Below are 27,999 nucleotides of genomic sequence, written 5' to 3' on the forward strand. Positions count from 1 at the left end.
TTTTTTTTTTTTTTTTTAAATCATATTTCCACTTCAAGACATGTGGAAACTAATATTAGTGTCCCTCAAGATTTGAGGTAAATTTAAAAAAAGTCTAACAAATGGTTAACTAAGTTTAAACAAAATAATGATACAGGAACAATCCTGAAGGGTTTTAAGTTAGAGTGTGACAAAGAATCTCAAATTGAAAGGGATAAAGATGGAGAAAGCAGTCAAATTTTTTGGCTGAATGATTTAGACATTTTATTGGGTTATCATAAACTCCATAGAGTCCACAAAAGCTTTGGTGTTACCTTTATTTATAAATTCACAGAAACATTTTAAATAAAACATTCAGTATCAAAAACAACTTGACAAGCACATAACCACAACAACAGGAATTTCAAATGACTAAAATCCTTAAAATTAATAATACAATAATCATCAAAATAATGTAACTGGAACAGCCACGTATTTGATAATTTTGTAATCTGATAAAACAAGCAAGTAGGTGGTAGGTAAAACTGATGGAAGAACAAAGTTAGGGCTTTACAATTTTACAAGGTAGAGGCATGTTATATAAAACGTCAATGGAAAGAATAAATCAGACAAAATTGGGTGTAGTATTCACAGTCCTTTGCTCTGGTTGCTAATTCTCCATGTCTTCAAGCTGAGCAGCTCATTAGTGTCTGTCAGTTGTTGTTCAGACATCTGACAAATAACTAATCAGGCATGCCGCCTCAGTGGAGCAACTGAAAGTTAATTTCCACACCTCTGCACGTGGAGATGAATTAGAAGCAAGTGCAGGCGGTGTGGCTACTTTCACACTTTCAGGGTGACTTCTGGCCTTCATACTGGCAAAGATTAGATCCATTGTGAACCTTCTGCACTTGTCTTCATCATGTACCACCATGCAGCGTACGTCAGCACGCTGACGAAGAGTCAAGTTGCGGAATTGGTAATGGCAGGGCTGTATGGTGACTGAGCGTGGGGTCGGATAAAAGACAACATCTTCCTGCACCAGACCAATGTGTGTATCAGTAAGTAACAGTTGGGTCACCGTTTCAGTGCAGCTACTGGAGCTTAGGCAGACCTTTACACTTGTGTACATTAAGAGCTGCAGCTCTCCAAGTGTAACTGATGTTCCTTCTTCCATGTTGCAATAAAGAAGATAAACCAGATCTGCAAGACTCCTCTGAAACTGGCAGCACACCCTCAGACCAGCATCCAACTGAAGGTCAGGTACAGAAATCTGTGAGTCCAATGACAATTTGTTCCCGACTCTCTTCCAGTCACCATTAAATAGTGGGTGCTGAGAGACTCTGCTGTCACCAGGCAACATGATTCCTAGTATTGCACAACAGACCTCTTGGGTAAGCTTCTCGCTGTGAGTGTACAGACCCAAGATGCTTTCCTGTGTAGTTCCCATCAAACGCAAGCCATGGCCTGAAAAGCTTATCTGGAACTCCTTCAAATGCAAGAAGGGGAGCTGGTGGTATAATACAAGCTGCCCAGATTCTACAGTCAATGTATAAAGACCTGCTTCGAAGAGGACCAGTAGAGCAGGACAGGGTTCAGGTTGGCTAAATGTAGCTACATTTAGCCAAAAGAGCGCTACAATCTTTTGAGAAACCAGCACTGTGCTGGATAGGACTGACTGTATCGATGTTCTTAGGTGCTGCAATGAGAGATTTTGTAGGCTCACAAGGGCAGCAGGAAAATCTATCAATGACAGACAAAAACTTTTAATCACATTTCTTTGCACAGTGGAAGAGTTATCTAATGCCATAGTCTTTTCTCTGGGTGTAAGGATAATCGTGTCATTCATTGCTAACATCTCAGCACTTGTTTCGTATTCTTGTATTAAATCAACATCAACTATTTCTTGCTCATAAAGGCCATCTAGGTTCCAATCTGCTGGAATGATATTCTTTGTCTGGGACATGACTGGGATTGGTGTAGCAAATTGATCATTGTAATCCTGAATATTCATAGTAGGCTCATTGGCCCAAAGGTGTTCCATTATCTCCATTTGGACCTGTTGTATGAGTGGTAATTCTTTGACCACTGAATATAGGTAAATGCCGCTACTCTTGAAACATGAAAAGACACAACTCCCTTTTACTAGGGAGAGGACTTGGCTATCAATTACAGACATGACCTTGCTTTCCCTGACTAGAGAAATTAGATGATTGGACCAGTGGGACATAAAATGTGTTTTTCTTTCCTCTTCAAAGCGCTGCATTAATGTGGATGAGCTCCAAAGGAAATGCCGAGCATCTTTGACAATCCAACTCACTCTGTTGACCAATGCACTCAGTCTTGAGCTTTGAACTGCAGACCCTACACAGACTTTGGCCTGTGTTACAGACCCATCAAAAGATCCACAATCATTTTTGTCTCCACAGCTCAACTGTCCCGTTAAGATTGTTTCCTCATATCGACAGCTGGATCCGGGACTGCAAGAAGAATATTCCTTAAACTGAGGAGTGTTTGTCTGTGCGGGGACAGGCATGAAACTAGTTCCCCCTGTATGCTGAAGGTGGGACATGTTGCCTAATGAGCTCCCACCAGAGCCAGGTCTCCCATTGCAGCAATGAGCCACAATACCTTGGATCTCGTTAGCATTCCCCTCTGGCTTCATGACACATTCATCACCTGGGCCCAGGACACTTGTCTGCTGGAGGCTGGCATCCCTAGACCACACCTTGGCTCTTGTATAACTTGATACTTCAGCTGCATTCTCAGCTTTCCTCCAAGGGTGCTCCGACGACAGCTCTGGCCGTGATTTATGACACAGAACTATCTCCTGCTCCAGGTCACTCCTGGTGCTTACCCCATTCTGTTGTGTGCTTCCATCCAACTTGGAACTAATGTGACGGACAGGAACTTTTCCAGGCACTGCCTAGTTTATATTGTGTCGGTGGATAAAAAGAGAAAACAGTGGTTTCATTTTTCTATATGCCAACTACAATCAGTTGCTTACAAGGTATACAATTTCTTTTGAATACATAAAACAAATGTACCTTGAAATACTAAAAATAAATCTTAAAGGTGCCCTTTTTGCATTTTTTTCCCCAATGTGTCATTTCCTTTGAAAAACTGTGGGAGAGTGTAATACGGTGTAAACGTAGATATTAGAGCAAACCAAGAGAAAAATAATTTCATGGCTCTGTATGGGGCCCACCGAGAGAGTTGGTGTTATCCTCAACACTAAAGACACACTGAAGTGTATTTTCGTATCTCACAAAATGTGTTTCTTCTATCTTAATATAGTGTGTAACTGCTGTAGTTGTAGAAATAAATACATATACTTACAGTCGTTGTGAAATCATCTGCTGCCGCAAAGGTAGAAGAGCAGGTCACGAGTTTGGACCCCACAGTTGAAGTAAGTAGATCAACCTCACTAAAAACAGGCATAGTTAAAGATCAGAACAGAAAATGAGGGCACAAATACACAATCCAACAATATTTGACTACGCATGCTGCAATGAACTTTCATTTTTACAATCAAATGTGTTTTCGTGTCAAAATAGAGACTAATCAAAAGGCTCAAGATATGGTTGCAACAACCCTAGACTCCCCTTTACAAAAATCAGGCTTAGTTTGTGAAAAGCACCAAATGGTTGGATAAAATCAGAGCAACCCGACTCACTGTGAAATTAAAAAGAATGTGCGCATGTTGATATGAGATTTAAATATAATATGCAGCACTCCAGTGGTGGAGGAGAAACCACACATACAAAAAAAGTGGCTGAGCTCTGTGTGCTGCAGTATGTTGTCATTGATGTCAACATGAATGAATGTCCTTCAGTCTGGCACAGATATCTACAAATCAGATCAATCACAATCAGGTGTTTTCACTGTGGAACGACAAGCAAATTGGTTGATCAAATTCAAAATTTGATTACTGAAAAGAACAATTTTAAAAAAGCACAACCTTCAGAGAAATTGTGGTCAGAAGTTCAGTCCCTGTGATAAAACAAAACTTGTATAAATGACGGCGGGAAGAAAATCCCACTCCACTCGCATACCCATCAATCAAATTTGCTGTACTGTCCTCAGAATCATACCACAGAGAAATCCTTAAAGTCTAGTGTTGGAATCATATGGTTACTTAAAGTGTGAAGAATAAATAAAACTGTCAGCAAGATAATTTATGGTACATTAAGCTACAAAGACCATTTCAAGAATAGAGTAAAAAAAGTCCAAGCATACAGATGGATATTGAGAGGATAATTATTGTTCATTATTAAAGTTGAAGAGCTCCGCCATCAGTAGTTTATACTGGTCTTGACCAGGGCTGTGCTGCCTCGGTCTGACTGCAAATCTGATACACAATCCATTTTACGCTGTACAAACAGCCACAGAGAAGATAAAAGCACAGGACCATGCACTGACTCATGATCATAGCCCTTTTCCGCCTCATGTATTGAGATGGGCCATGTTGCAAGCTAAAAGCTCAGGGCTAAGCAGTCATTGGTATTTTCACAAATAACTTAATTGCTTGTTATGCCAATATAGTCAAAGAAGCCAAAGTAGAAATAAGTAGAGTAAAAAGTTTTACAGACAGCGACTATACTATTCGAGAATCAAAGTTTCAGGAACTCAAACAAGTAATCTATTGAATTCAAAGTTAAAGCGGCAATGCAGAACAGCTCTGCTAACTACAGGCCAATAGCCTTTGCCAGCATTCTGTCTAAAGTGCTGGAGACAGCACTATTGTGGAGAATTGAGAGGTATGTCCTGCTAATCAATTTGGTTTTAACGCAAACAGCACTGATTTATGTATATTTGCACTAAAGGAGATTTTCGATAAATACAATCGGCAAAACTCTACAACGTTCATCTGCTTCAATGATGCTTCTAAAGCATTCGATCGTATTAATCACAAATTATTTTTAAAATTGACAAAACTTGGTCCCTGGTTTAATTAGAATCTTGGTTTATTGGTACTCTCATCAAACAATGAGTTGAGTAGCGGATTATGACATCTGTTCTCTTTCATGGGTCCAGTGGTCTTAGTCAGGGTGGAATAATGTCTCCTTTTCTTTTTAACATCTATACAGATGATTTGGGTCATATTCCAAATGACCCGTCTGATGACAAGAACATCTATAAGCAGCGGCAGAAACTGTACGCTTAAGTCATAAGTTTAGCATGTGCTCCGTATTAGTGAAGATCTCACTCTTTACAGCATATTGTACATCTCTGTATACTGCCCACCTGTGAGAAGCAAGGAAGCGTACGAAAACTCAGTGACATGACAGCATGAGGCTGCTACTGAGAACCTCGAGAAGCTCCAGTATAAACCAGATGGGGTACCTGCTCTGCTGCTACACAATCTGATGTATAGATTTATAGCAGCTGAAATAAGCATTTAACACGTCACCATTTTTCTCACTAAATATATTTCCAAAGGTTCTATTGGCAAAAATTTCACCAGATGTTGGGAACAACCCAGGTAATGCATACATACAAAGTAGAACAAATAAAATAAAAAAATAAGTTGTAATAATGCGAAATGACAAAGGGAAAAAGGATTGAACACGAAGGGAGGTGCAGAAAGGCATGAAAAGCCAATAAAACACCTAAAATCTATCAATCAAAAGTCAATCCAGCCCCTTGTCAGTGCAAATGAATATCAGCTGGTTCAGTCCTAATTGATGGCCTACAAAAATGTCTCATTGCCAAAGTGTGAGTCAAGGCATCTCATGATGGGTAAGAGCAGAGTGCTGTCTCAAGACCATCGCAAACTAATTGTTGCAAAACATAACGATTGCATTGGTTACAGGCGCATATCTAAGATTCTGAATGTTCCAGTGAGCACGGTTTGGGCCATAATATGTATGTGGAAAGCCAATCATACCACCATAAATTTGCTTCGATCAGTAGCTCCTCGCAAGATTTCTGACAGGAGTCCAAAGAATAATCAGAAGAGTTGTCCAAGAGCCAATGACCACCTGTGGAGAGCTTAAAAACTAATTAGCAGGTACTGTTGTCACAAGGAAAACTGTGAGTAATGTACTCCGCCGCCATGGCCTGTATGCACGCTCACCACTCAAGACCCCATTGGTGGGGGAAAGAGGGAGAGAAGAGAGAGAAAAAAATAAAAAATAAAATAAAACATCAAAGCTCGTTTAAAGTTTGTTGAACAACATTTGGACAAACCAGTTGAATACAGGGAGAATATCGTCTGGTCGGATGAGAGAGAACTTGACCAGTTTGGATGCCATAATGCACACCACGTTTGTTGGAGAAATGGCACTGCACATCACCCTAAAAGCACCATACCAACAGTGAAGTTCGGAGGTGGGAACATGATGGGTGTGGCTTCTTTTTCAGCAAATGGTACTGGTAAACTGACTTACATTATTGAAGATGAATGGGCAAATCTAAAGAGACATTCTTGACAGAAATCTGCTGCCATCTGTATGTGTAGGTCATCTGGGTCCGAAATTACTTAATCCTCTTGTTAACCCTTTACACAATTCTGTCAGATTTTATTCCAGACAGTTGAACCACTGGCGAACATTTTTATGTTGGACATCGAACAGTTTTGTTGTTGTTGCTGCTGTTATTTCTTTATTAGTATTGTTGGTTTTAGAAAAATAATAGTCTGGGGTTTTTTTTTTTTTTTTTTTTTTTTTAAATAGTTTTTTTTTTACACTATGATACGGTTGCCCCTGGGTCTGAAATAAAGACTAAAGGAATCATAATATCGTTGCCAAAACAGTCTACACATTAAAAATAAGGGAAACCATGACACTGTTGGGTTTGAATTTTCAATATGTATTTCAACAATGATGAAATATCAGGTAATGTACAGTGACTGAATTAGTAGATACTGAATTCTTAAAGTAGAGCAACGGTGTCGACATTTTTTCTTAATTGCAGTTTACAGGGGTGGGGAATAAAAAATCTGTCTGGAGATATGCCAAACAATTACACATTTCTTTTATCCATATTAAAAAAGAAAAAACAGCAGAATCAGAGCAGCAGGATCACAGCAGCAGAACCAAAACAATAGCAATCAGTACTAAGCAGACCTTGAGAAGCAGAAAGTGGAGCAAACGATCACAATTCACACTTTTTGTTAACTGAAACTGACATCTCTATTCATCGGGGCATCATTCTGCAGTTTCTTATTTTCATGAGGCAAGACCACCCCCTCGAAAGAGGCAGTTCTTTGAGGCTTGCACGTTTGGGATCATCAGCAGAGTCTTTCTTTCTCCAAACATTTGCCTTTACATCACCTTGGTAAAAGGTTAATCTTTCTCTCTTCACACCATAAAACCATTTTATTATGATGTTAAGTTTCTTTTTGTAATTTTCAGCAAATTCCTGCCTGGCTTTTCTATTCTTCTCTCTCCTGAATGGTTGCCTCTTCTGCTGTTGTCTGTACTTTTGTTAAGTCTTCTGGGAACAGTAGATTGTGAAACTGTCACCGCCATCCTGAGGTTGTTGATAACAGTTTTACAGTCTTTCTATATAGTTATTAAAAATGTTTCTGTCATCAACTACTGTCGTTTTCCTTGGTCGACCTGTCGGATGTCTAATACTACACTGTTGTGATACTTTTGGAGGGGAGTCTAGCGAAATCACCTTATCTGTTTAAGGAATTAAAACTTGGGCCCCACTCTAACTTCTTCAATATAGCTACTAGTGGGGAAGACAATTTGTCACTGTAGTTTAATAGAAATTCATGATCAAGCTAAATTGCTTTCAATGCCAAGATGAGGTTGTGAGTTCCAGAGCATACAGTATAATTTGCAGAAGAGAAGCAGCTTCCATCAGGCTATAATGAAGAAATAGGTCTTCCATCTGCAACAATCTTAAAACAACAAATAAATAAGATGCTGTAAATATGTTCCAGGAACAAATGCTCCTCTACAACATCATGCTATCTTCCCAAGTGTGCCCTCCTCCAAAACCACAGGGCATTTGGACTGTACTTTGTAAGCTATAGACAATACCAATATGAGAATACAAGTACTACTGACAAACATTGTTTCTCTGCACATCTATTATGTCATGTCAGGAGGTGAATTACAAGTGAAGAACGATACTTTTTTTTAAAAACAAGGGACACGGCGGTTCACTACAGAAGCCAACCTGGGACAGTCCCTCAGCTGTCTCAACCAGCTGTGATTTACACTGGCACAGCTTTAAGTATTTCAGGCTGGCAAATCCATTTACATTTTCCCCACTTCTCAGAGAAATGGTACCATGATTTATGGCTTTGATGACACATTCTGTGCAGAAAGCTACAGAGATGTGAACCAGGTGTAACTGGACCTTTCGCAATGGAATTACAGGTTTTGTATGCATCTGCCTCAAGTCTTACCTTGGAGTGCCAAATGTCATCTTGGACAAATTGTGAGATCTTGATTTTGGCAACAAGGTGATCATCGATATCAGTGCACTCTGCAGAGAATGGAATGAGACGAGACTAGAATGAAAATAATTCAATTACGAAAGGTTTCATATATACAGTACCTGTTCTCTAGCCATTCGTTTAAATAAATACAAACGCAGCTCACACTTTGGCAGGTGGACATCATGGCAAGCAATAAGCTTCTGGCGTACAGCAAATTCATTTGAAACTAATAATATACAGTAATCCCTAGTTTATCGCAGGGATTAGGTTCCCGACCAAACCTGCAAAGTAGCGGCCACTTTTTTTTATTTATACATTTTAAATAAAATGTAAATTAAAAAAACGGCTGTATGAACCTCCCCATACTCTTATAAAAGCTTCCTATACTCAAACACCTTTTAAACTCTTAAATATACATTAATGCACAGTAGTGCTGTACACAATATACATTTTATTCCTTGTAATATTGATGTAATGATTTTTTGTCCTTAACTTCTACGAAAGTTGGCAACTTCAACTTGGCAACAATAGGAAAATGCAGGTCCCAGGAAACATTTGCGAACCACTGATCTAAACTGTATAAATGTTCCAAATTAGTGTATTGACATTTATGAGTATATACTTACGTAGAACTTCACCATCCGAGTACGGCACAAGCTTTTAGTGGATTTGTCAACCAGCACAACATTTCACACATAAGGTGTGCTTCGCAGGAAAATTTGAAAACTAAATGAAAATTAATCAAACTATGTACTGCTTCATAATGATGTATATTTTGACTGATGATATATCTTAGCCATTACATAGACCTTGATAGGTGTCTGCAGCACCATTATTAACATGAGCCTTGCCAAATGTTGCACAAATTCGAAAGTCAACAGTAGAGAACAAATATCAGAATATCAATACATTTATATTTTTAGTATCCTTTGATTTCAAATCATTTAAATTTGCACAATCACTGAAGTGTCATGTTGAACACATTCATAATTATCTACACATTTGAACAATAGGAAGGGGAAAAATAGCAAGACTTCTATATTGGATCAGGTGGAGGCAACTAAGTAATGATTTGGAAAATGTATGTTTCATATATACCAAGTATTAGTTTTATATAACTCACGTTTTATTGTTCCATAGCGCTGAGTCAGCACAGTACCATTTTTTGACTACTACTTTCTCTTCCTCTCTCATCACCTGCATCTACCCATTCCCATAAAGATAAGTTTGAGTGTAGCTGGATAAAGATAATTGAGTGAGAATGTTGTGGTAATGAGAGGGGTGTATTTCTTTCCTTTTCTTCATCTCTCCTGTACAACGAAGGTGATTCTTTGCTTGCGCTTCAGTAAGGGGTAACAACTCATAACGTCTTGTACCTCTTTCTTGTAATAAAACCCATAAAGACAAGATTGCCTCCTTATTTATTCTGTCAGAAAAAGATTTGCCAAAACAGTTGGTGTCAGAAGTGGGATTCATAACTGAACACCAATCCAGAGGATAGATAATTGTGTGAGAATATTGTGGAAATGAGAGCGGGGTATCTCTTTTCTCTCTCTCTATCTATATATATATATATATATATATATATATATAACATATGTGCTTGCGCTTCAGTAAGGGGTAACAACTCGACGACTTGTACCTTTTCCTCTCTTTAAAAAGATTTTTCTTTTTTGGAACAAAAACCCACAAAGAAAAGATTGCTCCCTTACTTATTCTGTAAGAAAAAGATTTGCCAAAACAGTAATTAAGTTGAAGTTATTGAAAGATGTTTAGCAAACAGACTAGAGAGACATACAGTATGCATTTGGGCTCTGCCTTCACCTGCTGTTTCTCTCTGAGGTAGGCAGCTTCAGTGGGGTGGTTAAAGCGTAATATGGTTCTTCTCCCAAGGTGTATGATGGCACCTGAACGGAAAGGGGGGGGCAAACAGAGTGGCAAATTATCCATCTACCTGCAAGCTCAAAGTATTTGGAATAAATAATGCAAGCCCTACTAAGACAGGTGCAGCAATTAAAGATTTGAGGCTCTTCACAAGATTTGCCGCCAAGAGTAATGGTGTAGTGCCAGAACATTATCCACAATTCATGAAAAGTTACTAAGAAGCACAGACTTGGCCGATAGAAACGTTCCTGTCAATGTTTTAACGCAGTGAAGTGTCTTCACTAAAAAGTTGCTGGCATAAAATGGCAGATGGCCTACATTTCCTCAAATGAGCAAAAGGGAATGACTTGCTACAAAGAAGGTAATTTCCAACATGAATGGCAGTAACTTAAACCATGTGATGGTCTACCAAAAAGAATGGTTGAGAAAGGCTTGGTAATCCTCAAAAAGCGATAGAATTCAAGTGACATATAGGGGTTATATATCAGGCTCAAATTCATGCAATCACAGCCAGAGATTTTCTTGAGGCTTCGCCGTGCAATCTCCGCCTTGTCGCCTGGCTCCAGCAAGTTCTAATCTTGCAACTATAAAATTACTTAGACAAGTGACAAAAGCACCTGTGAGGACAGCCTCTGCTCAATTCCGGCTGCTGTTGGACAGAAAATTAACATTTGTTCAAGAAAATACCTTCAGATACGGCTGTTTGTAAAGGGGATATGGGAAAAGCTGAAATGGTTTTAAAAGAAGGCTAACACAAGGCTATGCTGCACAGTTGAGTTGTTATCACAAAAAGCCGGGCCCTGATGAAGAGGAGGCATTAAGACGGAAGGCTCCAAGCCACAGCAAGCAGTGCCTGTTTGGACAAGAGAGTTTGGGAGTCTCACCACTGTTTGACTCTGCCCTTTGAAAGAGTAATGCTTCGCTCCCACTTCAAGCCTGTGGGCCCTATCAACTTGATCTGCCAATTAAGGAAAACAGCTTTGTCAGCCTCTCACCCTTCGAAATGTTTAAGAGAAACTGTTTTGTGAAAAGCTGTATTTAGAATGCCCTCATGCCAAACAGGATGCTGCAAGAGCCAAGGACAACATTGATTTCATAAGCTTAGCTAAATATGGGAACAAGCTCATTCCTTTAATTTCTTTCTCTGAGAGATATGAAGCAAGCTTACCCTGAGTCATCTGACAGGGATGAGTTACCACAGTGCCATTGACTGAACACATTGCACCCTCCTGAGGGATGAGAGTCACAGTCCCAGCTTGATTCTCAAACACACATTGTACATCGCCAAGCCCAGGCTTACTATCCTCTACTAGAAACAAAAACATGAGAAAAATGCCGTTTAGTAAATCAAATGGATTATGCAACAATACAATTTAGTAACCATGACTCACCAGTATCTAAACCGTGAGATGCTTTGTTAGTGTGTATCATGGTTCTGCCTTCCTACAGTGGTGATTAATCATGAGGCAATATGTAAGGTGTACATTTTGTTCTGCTGCAGGTATAAAGAGCAGCTGACTTTGGCTGGTATTAATAAATAGAAAATGCAGACTGAATGAGAGTTAGGTTCACATAAAATGTTACATTCACTTTCAAATAATATAGAACGATGCCAGTGCGGAGCAAGTCTTCATCAATGCCTATCAGATGGGGAAACTGGCAGTCCAAAACCACTGCACTCCCTTGCTTCTTCAAAGCCACCACCTCCTCCTGTGGGACACAAAAGATTATCCTGAGAAGGACAGAGACCGTATCGATAAACTGTAGCTGAAATGGCACAATAATAAAGAAAAAAAAAAAAAGCTGACAGACAATGACAACCAGCAGAAAACTAAATTCTTTATGACTGCTCTTCCTTGCCTGAAGGCCAAGCCGAATAGCAGAGTTTCGGCCATGTGTTGCTATGAAGCAGTCGAGTGGCTGACAGAGAGCGACGCAATAAATCATTTAGATTACCATGGCGAGAGTCAAACGGTACATTGTGTTCGCCAAGTGAAAAAAACTAAACGTAGTGGCACCAGCCACACACACGCACGCACCCGCGCACACACACACAGTTTAAAATGCATCATTGCCACCAATGATGCATAACCATCAAGGCTGTATGTCACTATTAACGTTCCCAAGCATGCACATCAGCATGCCAAACTTATTTCACATTATGAATGCGTCTATATAAAAAGTAAAACAAGCCAGACACACGGTGGATCCTCCAAACTTGCAAATTAATTTGTACAATTTGGAGAAATAGTTAAATAATTACACATTTTTAATGAAGCAACAAGTTAAAAACAAAAAGGAACGTACACCACAGGTCAGCTTTTAATCTTAAATTAACCTCACAGACAAACAGTCACAGGCACGTTTTTCGCCATTGTGTGCCATTTGAATAGGAACAGATGTTACAAGACAATTGAATAGCATCAATCGAAAGCATCACAGTATTTATAGCTAATGCTAATTTCAAATTAATGTCCCTAGACGGGCTTTGAAAGTGTGATTAAAAAAAACATTTGAAACAGTCACATTAAGGAGTACAGGTATAAATGTTTTTAAACAAAACGAGAGACATGCACTATCCCCCCCACCACATTCTACCCGTGTGTCAGTACAGGCCTGATTAACAGTTAACCATTTTGTCAGTTTAGATTTTAAAACTTTAGGATATTGTATTTCTTTTAGGTCAGTGGGCAGCTCATTCCATGTCTTTGCTCCCCGAACTGTAAAAGATGTCTGGCCAAAGGAGGTTTTTCTATAGGATATTTTAAAGTTCCCTGCAGCTGCATTTCTAGTAGACATACCACTGGCCTGTAAAGGTTGTACCATGTCACAGAGAACTGTGGGAGCCTGGCCAGATAAGTGCTTCTATATAAGAAAGCACGGCCTGCCACCGGAGTTGCTGAGACAGTTCTACACAGCGGTCATCGAATCAGTCCTGTGTTCTTCCATCACAGTCTGGTTTGGTGCTGCTACAAAAAAGGACAAACTCCGACTGCAACGGACAATAAAAACTGCTGAAAGGATTGTCGGTACCCCCCTACCCACCCTTGAGGACTTGCACGCTGCCAGAACTAAGACAAGGGCGTGCAAAATCCTCTCGGACCCTCCCCACCCCGGTCACCAGCTCTTCCAGCTCCTTCCCTCAGGTAGGCGCTACCGATCAATGCAAACTAGAACTAGTAGACATTCCAACAGCTTCTTCCCTCTTGCAATCAACTTCTTAAACAGCTAACATTACAACAAGCTGGCAATTTTTTGACTTGAGTTCGTTGTCACATTTCTGTGGGGCCAATTATGTATTACCCCTGCACTCACTGTAGTTGTCTCGCCGTGCTGCACTATTTGCATATAGTGGCCACTCATGCCAGAGTAGCATCTGCTCCATTTGCACACTGATTGAGGAGTATCTGTAACATTTGCACAACCATTGTCCCAGATTATCGCACTACTCGTCACTTTAAACCGCATACACTCCTTGAAGTCTCAGTGCCCTTTGCACAATGGTTATTGCACCGGACTATTGCGATATTAGCCATTCGAACTGCTCTAAGTGCTAGAGGACTCTGCATCTTTTTGCACAATTGTTGTTTGTTGTTGTTTTTTGTCAATGTCTTTATGTCTCCAAAGTGTTCTGTAAATTGACTGTCTGTTTTACTAGAGCGGCTCCAACTACCGAAGACAAATTCCTTGTGTGTTTTGGACATACTTGGCAAATAAAGATGATTCTGATTCTGATAAGATTGAAGTTTGCAGATGTACTGTAGTTAAAGCTTAACATATTTAGATCTTTCAAGACAATGGTGTGATCTTGTCTCTCTAAATATTTGGTCAGGTCCACTTGCCTGTGACCATGGGGTGGCACAGTATCTGAGGTGTGAGAAAATAATTGTGTATGTAAATATTTTGGCTGTGTCAAAAGTTGGTCTGATAAAGCCAAGTGGGCCTTTATAGTTAATTTATTTATACCCGTTTGTCAAATTTCAAAAAGGGGTAGCATAAAGCTGCGGTATTTGTTTGACCTCTGAAACTTGCTGCGTGTGTTGATTATTTATTGTTAAATCCAACATCCTGCTGGTGCATACAATCAGGATCTCCAGTTCAAATAATTTTCCTCCCTTAATATGACACTGTAACCAGTACAACTTCATTGAAAAATATATTTCAAAGAAGGGAAGTAAAAACAAACGACAATGTGGTTGCATAAATGTGCTTACAGTATATCTGGGGGTGTGGCTGTTTTCAGAATTAACCAATCACATTCAAATTAATATTAAATGGAAGTCAGCACAGACTCGCGACCATTTGAAGTGTCCGTGATTAAAACCCAATGAGGTTCATCTGTTCTAGTAGGCTTTTCCCGACATATTTGCAGTACCATCTGACAGCACAAGCCATGGACTTCAGAGACATCTTTGCATGTCTCGGCTATGCAGTAGAGTGACAAGACGTAAGCCTTATCCTACAAAGTGGGCCAATGAAGTTATGTTTGTTACAAATAATGGGCTTCACCAAAAGAACACCATACCCACAGTGAAGCATGGTGGTGGTATCATCCTGCTTTGTGGCTGTTTTTCTTCAGCTCCAACTGGGGCCTTAGTCAAGGTGGAAGGAAATTTTCAAGTTCCAAATAGTTTTAACACAAACCCTTTAGGCTACTAAGAAGCAGGGGAAATGTCAGGGTAAGTTACAGTAAGTAGGTAGCAGTTGTGTGCCGACTCACATTTAACATGTTTAAATCTGATTGGTTAATTCTGAACACAGCCGCATCCCCAGCTATGAAAATATATTTTTCCTAACTATAGGTCAGTTACGACTGTTGGTCACAACAACCTATATCTTGGTCTCTTTTTATATTACAAAAAACAGCATTTGAACAGGGGGGGGGGGGGGGTGTAGACATTGTATCCACTGTATATTGTAACTATAAAATGCAAAAGCAGACATTCTTTGTGTTCCTCCATCAATTGTTACTGATAAGATGTGAAAGTGCAAATCACACCATTTTGTTAAGCAACACTACTTGGATATTCAATCATTATGTGTAAATTATGTCATTACTATAATTTGAGACTAGGATAAAACAGTCCTGAGAAGACCTGAGGGGCTACAGAGAGTGTTCAGAAAGTAATTTCCAACTCAGTTGACAAGAACTGAGACATTTAGCCTGGTATGACCTACTGGGTTCAAAGGGTACCCTGAGTTAAGCCAATCAAAGAGAAAGGAAAGTGTTCACGGCCTATAACGTCTCTCCCAGGGCTTTGGGGTTCAATATGCCAGAGTCTATAGCCAAGCACTAGTGACTAATGCCTCAGATTGCTATGGATTATCAGTGGCACCTCCCCCCAAGAGGCACAGTAGAAAATCTTGCATATCGGGACCTCCAAATCCACCTCTCTATATAAACTCCTACTACTTACTTGAATTGATTGGACGGTGGCACGAAATGTGTCCACAACCTCCACCTCACTCTGTTGCAGTTGAGAGATTGAAGAAATCCCCCTGCCCTAATGAAGCAGGAGAGGTATCGACCCAGGGCCTGTTACTTAATTAAAAGGGATTCTTCACAGACTTCATTAGAAGTTGGGAGAAGCCTGGCCGATTAATGCACTGTCACATTCCTCTGACATCAGGAACAGATGAGAAGCTCTTACATTCTCCTCACATTACCATGTGGCGGCGAGCGCTAATCATTTCAGCTGGTCATTCAGTTAGTCCTTGTGCAATGTTGACCAGAAAACCGAAGAGTAAAATCTGCTTTCCATTTGAGACAGCAGGTAAACATACTGTAATTAATGTTGGCATTGGCTAAAGGACTTTCATCTTTATTACAGCTAATGTCCTGTCTTTTGTTGTCTTCTCTTCCTATATTTAGTTCTTTTCTCAATGTCTCTACCTTTTGTTTTTACCGTCACTCCCCTTTAAAACTTTGTTGACCGACTGAATTTTCAATAAAAATCCATCAGAATACAAAGAAGCACATGGGCATCTTAAAAACTCCATTGTGGCACAATAAAACTGTTTCGGCTTAAAAGGGATACAGATTCTCCTTTATGCTTGACCTAACTGCCGAACAGGACAAAAAAAGAAAAGGCATTGGCTAAAGGAGCACTTAGCGCATCCATTAAATACTCTCATCTGTAAATCTTTTTTTTTCTGAGCACTTTGATAGTTCTATCTAGTTCACTAATATGAATTCCAAATCATCCAACTAATCATTCTTAATACGGATCAGCCTTGACTTGGAGCAAGGTGCCAGCTTAGAAATTTGCAATGAATTTTTTTAGCAGAGACAAATGCATACATTTGTAAAGCATCATTACATCTAAATATTGATTCACTGAAAAATAAAAGAACTGAGCACCCATAACAATAGGTTTTTAATGCATCATCTACAGCTTGGCCACAATTTGCCATTTAGCATTTTACACCGAATCCATCCATCCATCCATCCATTTTCTGAGCCGCTTATCCTCACTAGGGTCGCGGGCGTGCTGGAGCCTATCCCAACTGTCATCGGGCAGGAGGCGGGGTAAACCCTGAACTGGTTGCCAGCCAATCGCAGGGCACATACAAACAGATAACCATTCGCACTCACAGTCACACCTACGGGCAATTTAGAGTCTCCAATTTATGCATGTTTTTGGGATGTGGGAGGAAACCGGAGTGCCCGGAGAAAACCCACGCAGGCACGGGGAGAACATGCAAACTCCACACAGTCTGGGCCGGGGATTGAACCCGGGTCCTCAGAACTGTGAGGCTGATGCTCTAACCAGTCGTCCACCGTGCCGCCATTTTTACACCGAATTTATAACAAAAATTGTGGCCCACATTCTGATATAAACACATGCCAAAAATCTACTTCAAATGTTCTCAAATCAAATTTGTCAAGGATGTGCCAAATTTCAAATGGAATTATGAAATATAAATGCAAATTGTGCCAGAAATATGGTGCTTTTTGCATAGAGCATCACTCCGCCTCACTGAAGTAGAACGTTTCTAAAAACCTTTCCATACATTCCACAAATGGGATAAACCTTGACAAGTGGTTCAGATATTCTGCTTCTCTAAGATAAGCACCGACACCACCTGTTGTCTGCAAAAGTATTCCAAGTCAGAATCCCAGTTATTTTTCACCCAGACAAAATGCAAATGCACTGGGAGACAAATGTCAAATCCAAAAAGTCGTTAAAATGATTCTATTTTTGGCATCACTGGAGCGCCTTCTGGTCACAGTACAGTGGCCTTTTGCTCAGATGCCACAATGTCTCCACAGGAATGAAAACCGTTATAATGCATATTTTCTTTTGTGAAATGGACAATGTTTACTTCAAAAATAGATGAAGACAAAGCCCTTTCATGAATACTTCATGCCCAACAGTACAAGATTAAAGTGCCATTTGTCAACCAAGATTTCTTAATTAGGAGCAGTGACAGCTGCTCATGAGTTACAAGACCATTGTTTTAAGTAAGGGGTTGTCAAGCCCCCAAATGTCACCTGCTAACCAACTTACAGCATAGAATACTAAAACCTCAACATACACTGACATTTACGCATGGATATTGTTAAAGTCCACTTAAATGTATGAAACAAAATACATGAGCTGACCCCAAAACGTACCCATGTACCAAATTAGTTGTTTATCCCAGTCGAGAATATAACGTGTTCCGACATTTTCAGAAATAGTAGGTGTAGAGGAAACCTGCTCAACATGTAAATACTCAAAAGGATATCAAGCCTATATTATTGGACAATAAATCAACCCGTACTTCTCATGACAGGCACGATCCAGGTTTATGCATAATGGAACAGGCTACTTGGCTAACTATGATGAGGCCCAAAATGATGACATTTGGTGTGAATTGGGATGTTAGGCACACACTCAGGAAAACTGTTCAACATTCACTGCGAACCGTTGAAACGACAGCATTTTTTCTAGAACCTTAGGGTTTTGCAAGCTCAGACCCTTAAAGGACCTAGTTAATGGTGAGAACATTGGCACTTATTCCATTGATCTGGACTTATGTCTGCAGAAAAAAATCCCCCCAAAACAAACTCAGCAGTAATTTCAGTTCGTTTTCTGATTATTTTATTTTCAGACAGATTTTGACTTCCCACATTTTGGACATGTCAGCCTGTCACAGCCTGACGCGTAGATTGCAGAGGGTGAGGACATTTTTCTTCATTGAACTTCAACATATTCTGAAGTGTAATTGTTGCCAATATTGAAAGTTGATTTTTTTATTTTTTTTTAATTATTACAGCTACAAAGTGAAAATAGTGACTGTGAAACATGTTAGGCTTGTTGGGGGGAAAAACAAACAAGACAAAACAAACAAACCAAAAAAAACATTGAAATGCCTCGAGCAAAGAAGATGTAGCCACATCATGCCACATATGACAAGACTGCATCCGATCACCAAAATTTACATGAGGGGCTTTTCCACCAACCAGTCTAGGAACTTTGAGTTCCTGGTAGCAAAAGGTTCCTGTGGCCTAAGTGTTTTTTGTTTCCATCACACTTAGTTCAGGGTAGCTTAAGCTGCTCATTAGGGACATCTACTGGATAAAAAAAAAAATGCTGGTATTTCAAGCTTTCAATACAGGACGTCCTCGAGTTATGACGCACTCGACCTACGACGTTTCGACTTTACGACGCCGATGCCTAATCCGCCATTTTGTCTCCAGCACCATAGTGTTTCTGCTTAGCTAGTGCATAGTGCTTGTCTGTGTTTGTGCAGCAGGAGTATCTTTGCCTTTTTTGCCCTCCTTTTTTCACACTCTCAGCAGTAATGGTAAGTACAGCATCTTATTTTTTTATTTTAATGTATTTTAGTTTCTTTATACGAAGTGTTAACCTTTCCTGCTATGGTCACCTGACCGTGGTCGGGAGACGCAGGGGTTAACTCCCTTCTCTCGTTGCACAGCGGAGCTGGGTGGCGGCAACAATAAAGGCATGAAGCACCGATTTGCTTCTTTAATGGCTTTATTAGCTCCTCTGCACATTCAATGTCAAAGGGTCCTCCGCTAATCGCTACTCTTCCCCGGTGGCCGTCACTGCACTTTCCATTGTACACACTCGCACCGGTGCGCACTCCTTCCTCCTTTGCAGTACCACCGGATGACGCATGCGCAGTCCCGTCTCACTCACACATTGACGCACACGCCCACACACACACTGAGTTTGCCGTCACAATCACGTGGGACAATACCCGTAACAGAAGTATTTCGCCGTAAATTTCGACTTTAACGGTGAAATCCGACTTACGCGGAAAATCGTGTTACATCGCCAGCGTAGGAGCGGAACTCGTTCGTAAATCGAGGATTTCCTGCATCTTATTTCAAATATTTTTGATGTCTTCAAAACCTAACCCTTTATCCAGGTAATGCCAACCTGGGTGCAGACAGTCTTTGAGGTAGGGAGTTGTATTATACACAGGTACATTTCATAAACTACAATATATTCTATTTTATTGAGATGACATACCTAAATAGATAGTGCAACAGAAGCTTTCAGATGACCGTCGATGTGATTTATCAGCTGAAAAATGCAATAGGGACATGAGCGTGAAGCCTTATACAGTTCCACTACAAATTTGACAATCGCATCTATTGTCATCTGCAGGATTCTACATTTATACATTTATTTGAAAAGACCAGTTTTTCTAATGTTTTGGCATTGAGGCAATTACATTTTTCACAATGCAAGTTGTCCAGCTTTAGAGAATACCCACTCACATGCCTTTTATTGACCTTTTATTCAGCATGTGCTATGTAATGCAATATTGAACTTGTTACTATATCACATTCTACAGTTTGTATATGTATTTGCTTCCATTTTGCTTTGTTTTACTCTGCTGTCTGCAGCCAGGTTGGCATTGCAAAGAAATTACCTGGTTAAGGTTCAATAAAATGAAAAAAATACATGGGGATCCCCACGGAAGAACTAGATAAAGTGGCTGGGGAGAGGGAAATCTGGGCTTCCCTGCTAAAGCTACTGCCCTCGCAACCCAACCTCATAAGCGGAAGAAAATGGATGGATGGAAAGGTTTTGGTCCCCCCCCCACCCCTCGGTGATTCAAAGTTTTTCTTTTCAATGTATTTTAATCCTCTTGAGTCTTAAGTAACTAAATAAATTTGCTTTTTAAGCATATTAAATTAGCCAGTCGATTGAACATAAATTTGGGGGTGGTAGCTGTTTTCAAATGACACGACAGCAATATAAGGTATACCAACTTTAACAAAGCCAGTGTTTGGAAACTCAAGCAAGCTGTCCTTTTTTTAATTTCCTGAAAAGTTGTAATTTTGGAGGTGAGGGGATTCCACTCGACAGCTACGATACATAAAATGAGTTAATACCGCCACTTCATAGTATGGTATGGGGGGATTCCACCCGACAGCCACAATATATAAAATATAACTAATTAATGCCATTTTACAGTATAGTACATTCCTTCTTCCACACCAGCTATGCAGTGAATTTGGTCTCCTTCTGCTCTCTACATCAAACCAAGACATGAAAAGGAATTATTGTAAATGACTGCAAGTTTCATTTTCTTGAGCAAAAAATACAGAATTTGTTGGTGAAATATGTACCATGAAGACCACACAGGTCCTTTAAAAGCAATATTGGTTGTAGCAGAGTGCATGTCAGCTTGGTTTCTCTTTGCCAGACCTCCAAACACTGTTGCACTCTCACCTGAGGAGTATTTCAACAACTTGACTTTTGGGTGCCATTTAAATCTTAATAGATGCAAAGTTGCATTTCATGCCAGGTTTGACTCTCTCCCTCTCACTCTCTCTCCGGATTTTTATAGGAGCTGCAGGGACACCAAGTGGTGGGATGATTTCACTACAAGCACACGTATCAAAACTGCTGTGTGAATCACGACTAGGCAGAAAGAAACGAGTATTCTAGTAGGTATTAAAAGGATGAAAGAATGAATTATTTAGAAATAAAACCAATTGCTTAGGAAACTAAAAAAAAAAAAACTTCCATTAGAACTTTATATCCATCTAACTCGTGTACCAGAGTCAAAGATATTAAATTGGCTCAGGAAATTTCCCTTGAAGAAAGGGTACAGCGGACAACTGCTTTGATCATATCAAATGTAAATTCTCAATATAATTGTTTATGTATTAAAATAAATGCAGACAAAAAAAAAGAAGATTATGACGAAAGTGACAGTTACCTGCAGAATACCTCGAGTCTCCGCCCATTTGCAGGTCCACTCTTTGGTTAGAGTACAAACCTGCAGAAACGGAAAGTATTGCAAATGTTAACGCATAAGCTCCCCAAATCTCCATTAAGCAGCAGAAGACTGACCTTTTCTTCATTTTGATGCAGCTCCACTTCTACTTTCAGTGAGGAAGACGGCTCTTTATGAGAAAGCTGTAGTAGTACATACAGAAAGACACACCCATGTTAAGGAACTCTCCAAAAACATCTGCAAATATTCTATGAGCGGACCAATACATGACCTGTTTGGTTTCTAGTCGCCTTTTGAGCCTGGTAATCTCTGACTGTAGATCCCTTATCAACTTCACACTGCTGTCTTCATTTACTGTTGGGGTGTTCATGATGTTTCGAGCACGATTGGCATAACGCAATGTACTAAGAGTCTCCACGTAGTTCACATTAGCTGGAGAAATGGCTATAAGAAAAGGTCATCATGGAGAAATGAGCGATATAAATCAAACAAAAGATTACCTGGTTTAAGCATAGAGTTGTCTGTAGGGTACATACTTGCAATCATAGTAGTTTTTGAGTTTCCACCAAGACTGTCTTTAAGGAGCCATGTAAGAACAGAGTCTCTGTAAGGGATGAAGGTCATCTTTTTGGTTGTGGGTTGTCCTGCACTGAGCTCAGCTGTAAAATCACAATAAACACACAATTTTAAAAAATTAATTAAAAAAAAAAATGTAAAACGGGGGTAGGGAATGCCAATTCTAAACAGTCCTCAGGATTGTCAGTACCCTTTATGCAACGGTAATTGTCAGATTCTCAAATGTCATAAACAGATTCGTTTTAGGAAACTACTTTTCATACATACCATACGTGTATTGAAATTGAGTATGAATAATTTTAGACCTGGAGCTGTCAATATATATATTTTAAAAAATAAATAAATAAATAAAAAAAGCTTACTGCGACATTTGTCCTTTTTTTTTAACGTGTAATTTCAACAATGACCAAAAAATATCCAGCCCCCAAATAAAAATTCACTTTTACTTCTATATTTCTTTAGGGTGCAAATAATGGAGCTTAACTGTGTTATTTTTCCCAATAACGGGCCAACTGGCATAATACTCGTCAGTGCTCGTTGAGGATCTAGTCCTGCTATGAGTGCCATTTACCCAGAGCTGAGATCACGGTGCCCAGGGTGACAAGGGATTTGTTGATGTTGGCGCCCTCCTTCAGTCTGATGCCTGAAATCCGAGTGGTGTCTGTCCTCTCACTGCCAGCCAGGTCAACCAGGTGGATCTTACTCAGAATCTCGTGAGGTAACTCTGAATCAAACCACGCCTGTGGCAAAGAAAACCTTCATAGAGGAATACTCAAGCACATAGCAGCATGACAACAAGAAGCTAGTCATGATGAAAAAAAAATTTGCCTTTGAAGTTATTGAAAAGGTTCGGGACACCAACCGAGAAACAGGCTAATTAGATCTCAAGAGACATGGCCTCCTTGTGTATAGACTGCACCTTACCCGAGTGAAGCTGATGGTGAAGATGGCATGCGAGCGGCTACTGGAGTCATTCATCCCTGTGCTAGCAGTGATACGGTTGGTGTTCCCAGCAGCTATCAACTGTTCCATGTTGCTGTAGCTGTGTACCAAATGCTTGGACAGATCTAAGCACAGAAGTAGTTTTTAACCATCTATATTTTGTAATGAAATTATATTTTAAGTCAACTCGGGAGCGATGTATACAAGGAACTGGGGGGGACAAAATCTCTTACTCTCAACATATGGTCCATCCCTTGGGTGTTCTCTCACTCTTAAGCCTCCAGTCTCCATGGTCACGGTCCTCTTTTTAAGAAGGTCATGAACACGTTCATTGTAGATTTCCATAAAGCTAGCGTCCAAAATCCAAAAATGTTTCAGTGATAGTTACAACCAAACAGTAACCGCACACGCGATCAACAAGCCCAAAAAAATGTCACTTGTGAAACTGAATCTGGAATCGATAAAATGTAATATTTCATCCAGAACCAAAAGTTCACCCCGATCACTTGATCTGAGCTATGACAATTCTACAGTAAGAATCACGTAACATTGGATTGTCTATGGTAAATCCTAATTGCTTCAGAGTTTAGATTAATATTGGTTTAGCATATGCACAATAGCAATTCTATGTTTAGATAAGAGTTGACTATTCTCTTCAAATATATATATCCCAGTAGACATCAGAAACTGTCCAAAGTATGACAAGACTAACAATGAAAGATGAACAGAATGTTGAAGCCCAAGTTATGCAGGTTGCACTTGCACAAAAAAACATGCCATGTAAGTTTTGGCTCAACACAATGAAGACTGTCAGCAACAAGACAGGAAGTGCAGTGTGAAAGAGCTTTAAACATCACAATGCAAAGACAGACATTTTCCAGCATTAATGCAACAGAATTCATACTCCATGTTGAGCATTCAAAAAAGTTCAAACTTTAAGTTTTAGTTTGCAAGAACTAATGCTGCCATCATATTTATAAGCCAGTTACGTATCCCATCATTCCTAAACTGAACCAAACGATGACTTCAAAGTGTGTCCTTGCTTTACATCTAATAGCAAATTACTCCTTAGCCAATACACGAAGCAAGTTCACTTGTTTTTATGAGGAATAAAAAATAATGGTATCATTTTTGACAATGGATATGAGGGAATTGAAGCAAAGAGCCTTCTACAGGACAAACATTCAAATGTAAGCATTTGTTCAGTCATTGTAAAATTATCTAAAAAGCAAACTTTGACAGCAAACAAATAAAAACACGGGTGTGGAATTGAAATCAAGCAACGTAGGAGTTAGCAATGCACTCCAAGCAAAAAAGTATGGATACTTCAATCCTCAATTCAGCAGATCTGGCAAATCGGGAGTGAAAATGGCACAGAAGAAATTGCTTGCTATGAAAGTCCTACTTTCTTTGTGAACAAAATGTGGCATGAAGTAGGGCAAGGTGCACTGATGGTTAGCAGCAGGTAGTAAGGTATAAAGTGGAGCAATCGTTTTGTTACAAACAAAAGTAAGATATTGACTAAGAATATTATATTTAACTTCATATTGGTGGAGGATAAATAGAGGCCATTTAGTAATGCAACTGAGGAGAGTCTTAACGGGAGGCAGATTCTAACTTAATTTTCTAGAGGGGACAATATATGCACATACTGTAAGTGTATAATTACTATATCCAATATGACAAATGGATAGAAAAATGTTGAGTGGTTATATAATTTACGCCACGGTTCTGCCTTTGCATCACTGGAACAACATGCTGTCAATCTGCATCTATTGTTTGTTGGGCTCAATGTTTTCATGATTTAAAAACAACAGCAAAAAAAATGGTCACATACCTGACCTCTGTACGAAATGACACAGCACTGCTCGTGCTTCTTTCGGATATTTTGGAACACAATCCTTCACAGATCCGTGGGATTAAACCTCTCTCTTCCTGGCAAATTAAAACAAAAGAAAGTGTTGCTGTGTCAAAACTATGTAACGATACTGTTGTACTGTCTTAATGTGGCACTCATGTTTTCCAGTTGACAAAGACGAAGAAAAAAGCAGAGGCAGCGGAACAACACTACACGCACGAAGTTACTGAAGCGTTAAAGCAATCACTTGCTCCCTTGTTTTAATTACACAGAAATAGATAGTGAGCATTAATGATGTTATGTAATTATCATGTTGAAAGGAGCAGTGATGCTGTCCTGGTAGACATCCATTTACCCCTTCATAGAGTAAAATCTACATTTGAGTGCAAGGTGGGAAATGGAAAAGCTACACGGTGCTGCAGAAAAACGGAGACAGATGAAGAGAGAAGGATTATGTCTGATTAGGTCACTTTCTAATGTAAAAATGTGTCAGCATTACGTTCACGTTGCATAAGCGCTAATAAAATGTTTTGCATCGCAAGCACCTCAGTGCTGATAATATTGGGACAGGTGAATGACATGTTTAAAGTGAACCATGGTTTAAACAGTTCTGTTTAATTTTTCATCGTATGGCACCCCTAGAGCACCCAAACGGCCCTGGTAAAAAAGAAAAATAATTTTAAAAAATCTAAATTAAAGCCATCTCAGAATTACTGACTATCCTAACCTTGACAACACACTTATCTGGATTTCTGCATCAATTGGTCTTAAAAATGCGATCTGATTTTCAAGTCACATTACTGGACAAACCACTCAATACCACTCGAAGGTTTATAAATTTCCATATTTTAAGTGAACACAACACGCAAACAAATGGTTCACATCAGGCAATGCTTCTTGAGACAAGAAAACTCAACAGGTGTGTGTGTGCTGTGCGATAGTGCGTGCTTTTTTTGAGTGTGTGTGCATTTATAGCACCTCCAATCTGATCACATTGATTGGCCTCTGGATTGGCCAACTCCTGTTTCCGATTAGCTCTTGGAGAAGTAATTTGCACTGTGAATGTTTACATGGTGTGGCCAATAAAAATAATTGTTTGGTATCAGATTAAGCAGACTATTACTGTATGACCAATTTATGCAGAAATCCAGGTAATTGCAAAGGGTTAATATACTTTTTCTTGCAACTCTCTCTGGCCACACTCAGTTCATTCATAATAATAATGTTACATCTATAGACATGTTTTGATTTGAGTTTGAGTATTTTCTAACTGAGAAAATACTGGGATATTTGTACAGTTTTGTGAATCGGCTTTCAGTCCAAAACAAAATACTAGAATATGACTTTTGGGCCATAATTGGCCAGCCCACACCAAAGGACAATCGTTTAGGGAAAAAAAGCCTTGATGAAATTGGGCCTTGGGTCAAAATGAGGAAAATCAGGCTGACAATTTTCCTGATTATTTTGTTGTTTACCAAGCCTTAGTTAGTGTTTTAGCCTTTAATAATTTAACTCCCTTCTCCTTGGCCAACCCACGTAGTACAATTGAAAACCCCTACTAGTTCTGAACTGTTATCACCAGAACCCACTTCATTTGTCATATTACACCTGTCCTCCAGTAGCTTTACTGGCTCCTAATTAAATGTCACATTGACCAGCCGTGGTTAGCTGAGACAGGCTCCATCCCACCCATGACCCTAATGAGTACAAGCGGTTCAGAAAATGGATGGAAAAATATTGCAGAATAAGAGCTTGCTCCTCACTTTCATGACCATCCACAACAAGTTATCAACCAATTCAGTGCCTCACTGATGTCCTCCAATAAACCCAATGAATATTTAATCCTCTTCAACTACCTCTTCTACTCGCTGCTTGTTTGACCACCATGGGGTTCACATTCAGCCTCTGGAACGCTTTCCCGCTGTTTATTTAAATTATCTGATTCACTTTATTCTGCTCTGTCTCATGTAATCAAAACATCTTTGCAAGAATCTCATGCAACTCTTGTATGCGCAGGTGTATCTTATGTTGTGGTGAGTGAGTGAGTGAAACACTTTAAACTTTAAATTTAAACTTTTGTAACAGTGCTAGGAAATCTTACTGCATGACCCATCATGGTGTAAGATTTGCCTGATCCAGTTTGGCCATAGGCAAACACACAGGCATTGAAACCTTCAAATGCAGCTTTTAAGACATCAATCCCCAGATCATCGAAAATCTACAAAACAGATGATTTAAGATTTAAAATTAAGCAGATAAATAATGTTGAAGACTCGTTAATGCACAAAAACAGACAGTAGAGCAAAATACACAAATACCCAATTTATCAGTTACCTTCTCCTGGGATGCAATTGAGGAACCTCTGTCGGTTGAGTCATACGAGAAGTCATAAGTAAATATCTTTGCGTTCTTATCGTCCACCCGAACCGATGATGGCTGAGGAAATTTCAAGAGCGCCCATTACTTGCATGAACACGTCATTATCCGGCTCACAGTGCGTTCCTGTTTAAGAAAATACTGTACCTTATACAAATACATAGTGTTTCCTTCCAAACGAGTCACTACCTTAGATGATAGCTGCTCTTCTCTGTAGAGAAGTAAACCTCTTGTGAAAGTCAATATCAAAAAGTCATGTTTTGCTTTTGTTTTTTTACCTTTTGTTAAGTGGACGGACTCGGACTGCGACACGTACTGAAGCCATCACGGAGAAAACGGCTGCAACCTTTCGCGTGGATCGAGAGTGTGGGCAAAATGCATGAAAGAAGATCCGCAGCTAATTAATTCACCTGTGAAACCTGTCATCGCAATGCCTTTTAGTGAACATTGCACCTCTTCTCCAACAGAGGTCGCCATTTACCACCTCATATTTCCTCTTTACCACCAATAATAATAATAAACTCTCAGACCTTTCACCACCCTTTCAGCTGTGTCAGTATAAAGGGAGCTCGTGTATATTTTATTTAGAATTGTTTTTAATTTGGTTATTTATGATTTTATTATTTTTATTTTTATTTTTGTCTTATAACATCAAATAACATCAGTTCTCGCCATTAGTGTAAAATATCCATTCAATTTATCCATTTGATTTTTGCTCACTTTGTTAGCTAAATTTGCAGGTTAAAATTAAAAAATAAATATCTGTACATACAGTACAGTATTAAGCGGCACGGTG

The 27,999-nt window shown here is 39.5% G+C and overlaps 1 protein-coding gene across 2 annotated transcripts; it reads right to left on the reverse strand.

Moving 5' to 3' along the window:
* Nucleotides 1–244: 244 nt before the first annotated feature.
* kif16bb (kinesin family member 16Bb) lies at nucleotides 245–27,769 on the reverse strand. 2 transcript variants are annotated; one of them, XM_061790711.1, is made up of 19 exons: nucleotides 27,482–27,769; nucleotides 27,351–27,414; nucleotides 27,162–27,263; nucleotides 26,929–27,045; nucleotides 24,807–24,904; nucleotides 23,203–23,318; nucleotides 22,952–23,094; nucleotides 22,599–22,767; nucleotides 21,988–22,110; nucleotides 21,723–21,895; nucleotides 21,568–21,633; nucleotides 21,434–21,493; nucleotides 11,834–11,953; nucleotides 11,635–11,686; nucleotides 11,412–11,549; nucleotides 10,184–10,266; nucleotides 8,327–8,406; nucleotides 3,298–3,385; nucleotides 245–2,884 (listed from the first exon to the last, which is right to left on the reverse strand). In XM_061790711.1, exons 1-19 carry the CDS (start codon nucleotides 27,526–27,528, stop codon nucleotides 683–685), a joined length of 4,041 nt encoding a protein of 1,346 aa, XP_061646695.1. In that variant the 5' UTR covers nucleotides 27,529–27,769; the 3' UTR covers nucleotides 245–682. The 2 variants fall into 2 exon arrangements, with proteins under 2 accessions (XP_061646695.1, XP_061646693.1); XM_061790709.1 differs by having other exon boundaries at nucleotides 246–2,884; nucleotides 11,412–11,552; nucleotides 27,482–27,766.
* Between the last annotated feature and the right edge of the window lie 230 nt (nucleotides 27,770–27,999).

The sequence above is a fragment of the Phyllopteryx taeniolatus genome, chromosome 11 (genome assembly GCF_024500385.1).
Source record: "Phyllopteryx taeniolatus isolate TA_2022b chromosome 11, UOR_Ptae_1.2, whole genome shotgun sequence".
Classification (NCBI taxonomy): domain Eukaryota; kingdom Metazoa; phylum Chordata; class Actinopteri; order Syngnathiformes; family Syngnathidae; genus Phyllopteryx; species Phyllopteryx taeniolatus.

Coding starts and splice junctions, on each gene's coding strand:
- kif16bb (XM_061790709.1), bottom strand. CDS start 27,528: ATGGCTTCAGTACGTGTCGCAGTCCGAGTCCGTCCACTTAACAAAAG. Junction 23,095..23,202: donor GGATGGACCATATGTTGAGA/GTAAGAGATTTT, acceptor TTCTGTGCTTAG/ATCTGTCCAAGCATTTGGTA. Junction 21,896..21,987: donor AAAAACTACTATGATTGCAA/GTATGTACCCTA, acceptor CTTTTCTTATAG/CCATTTCTCCAGCTAATGTG.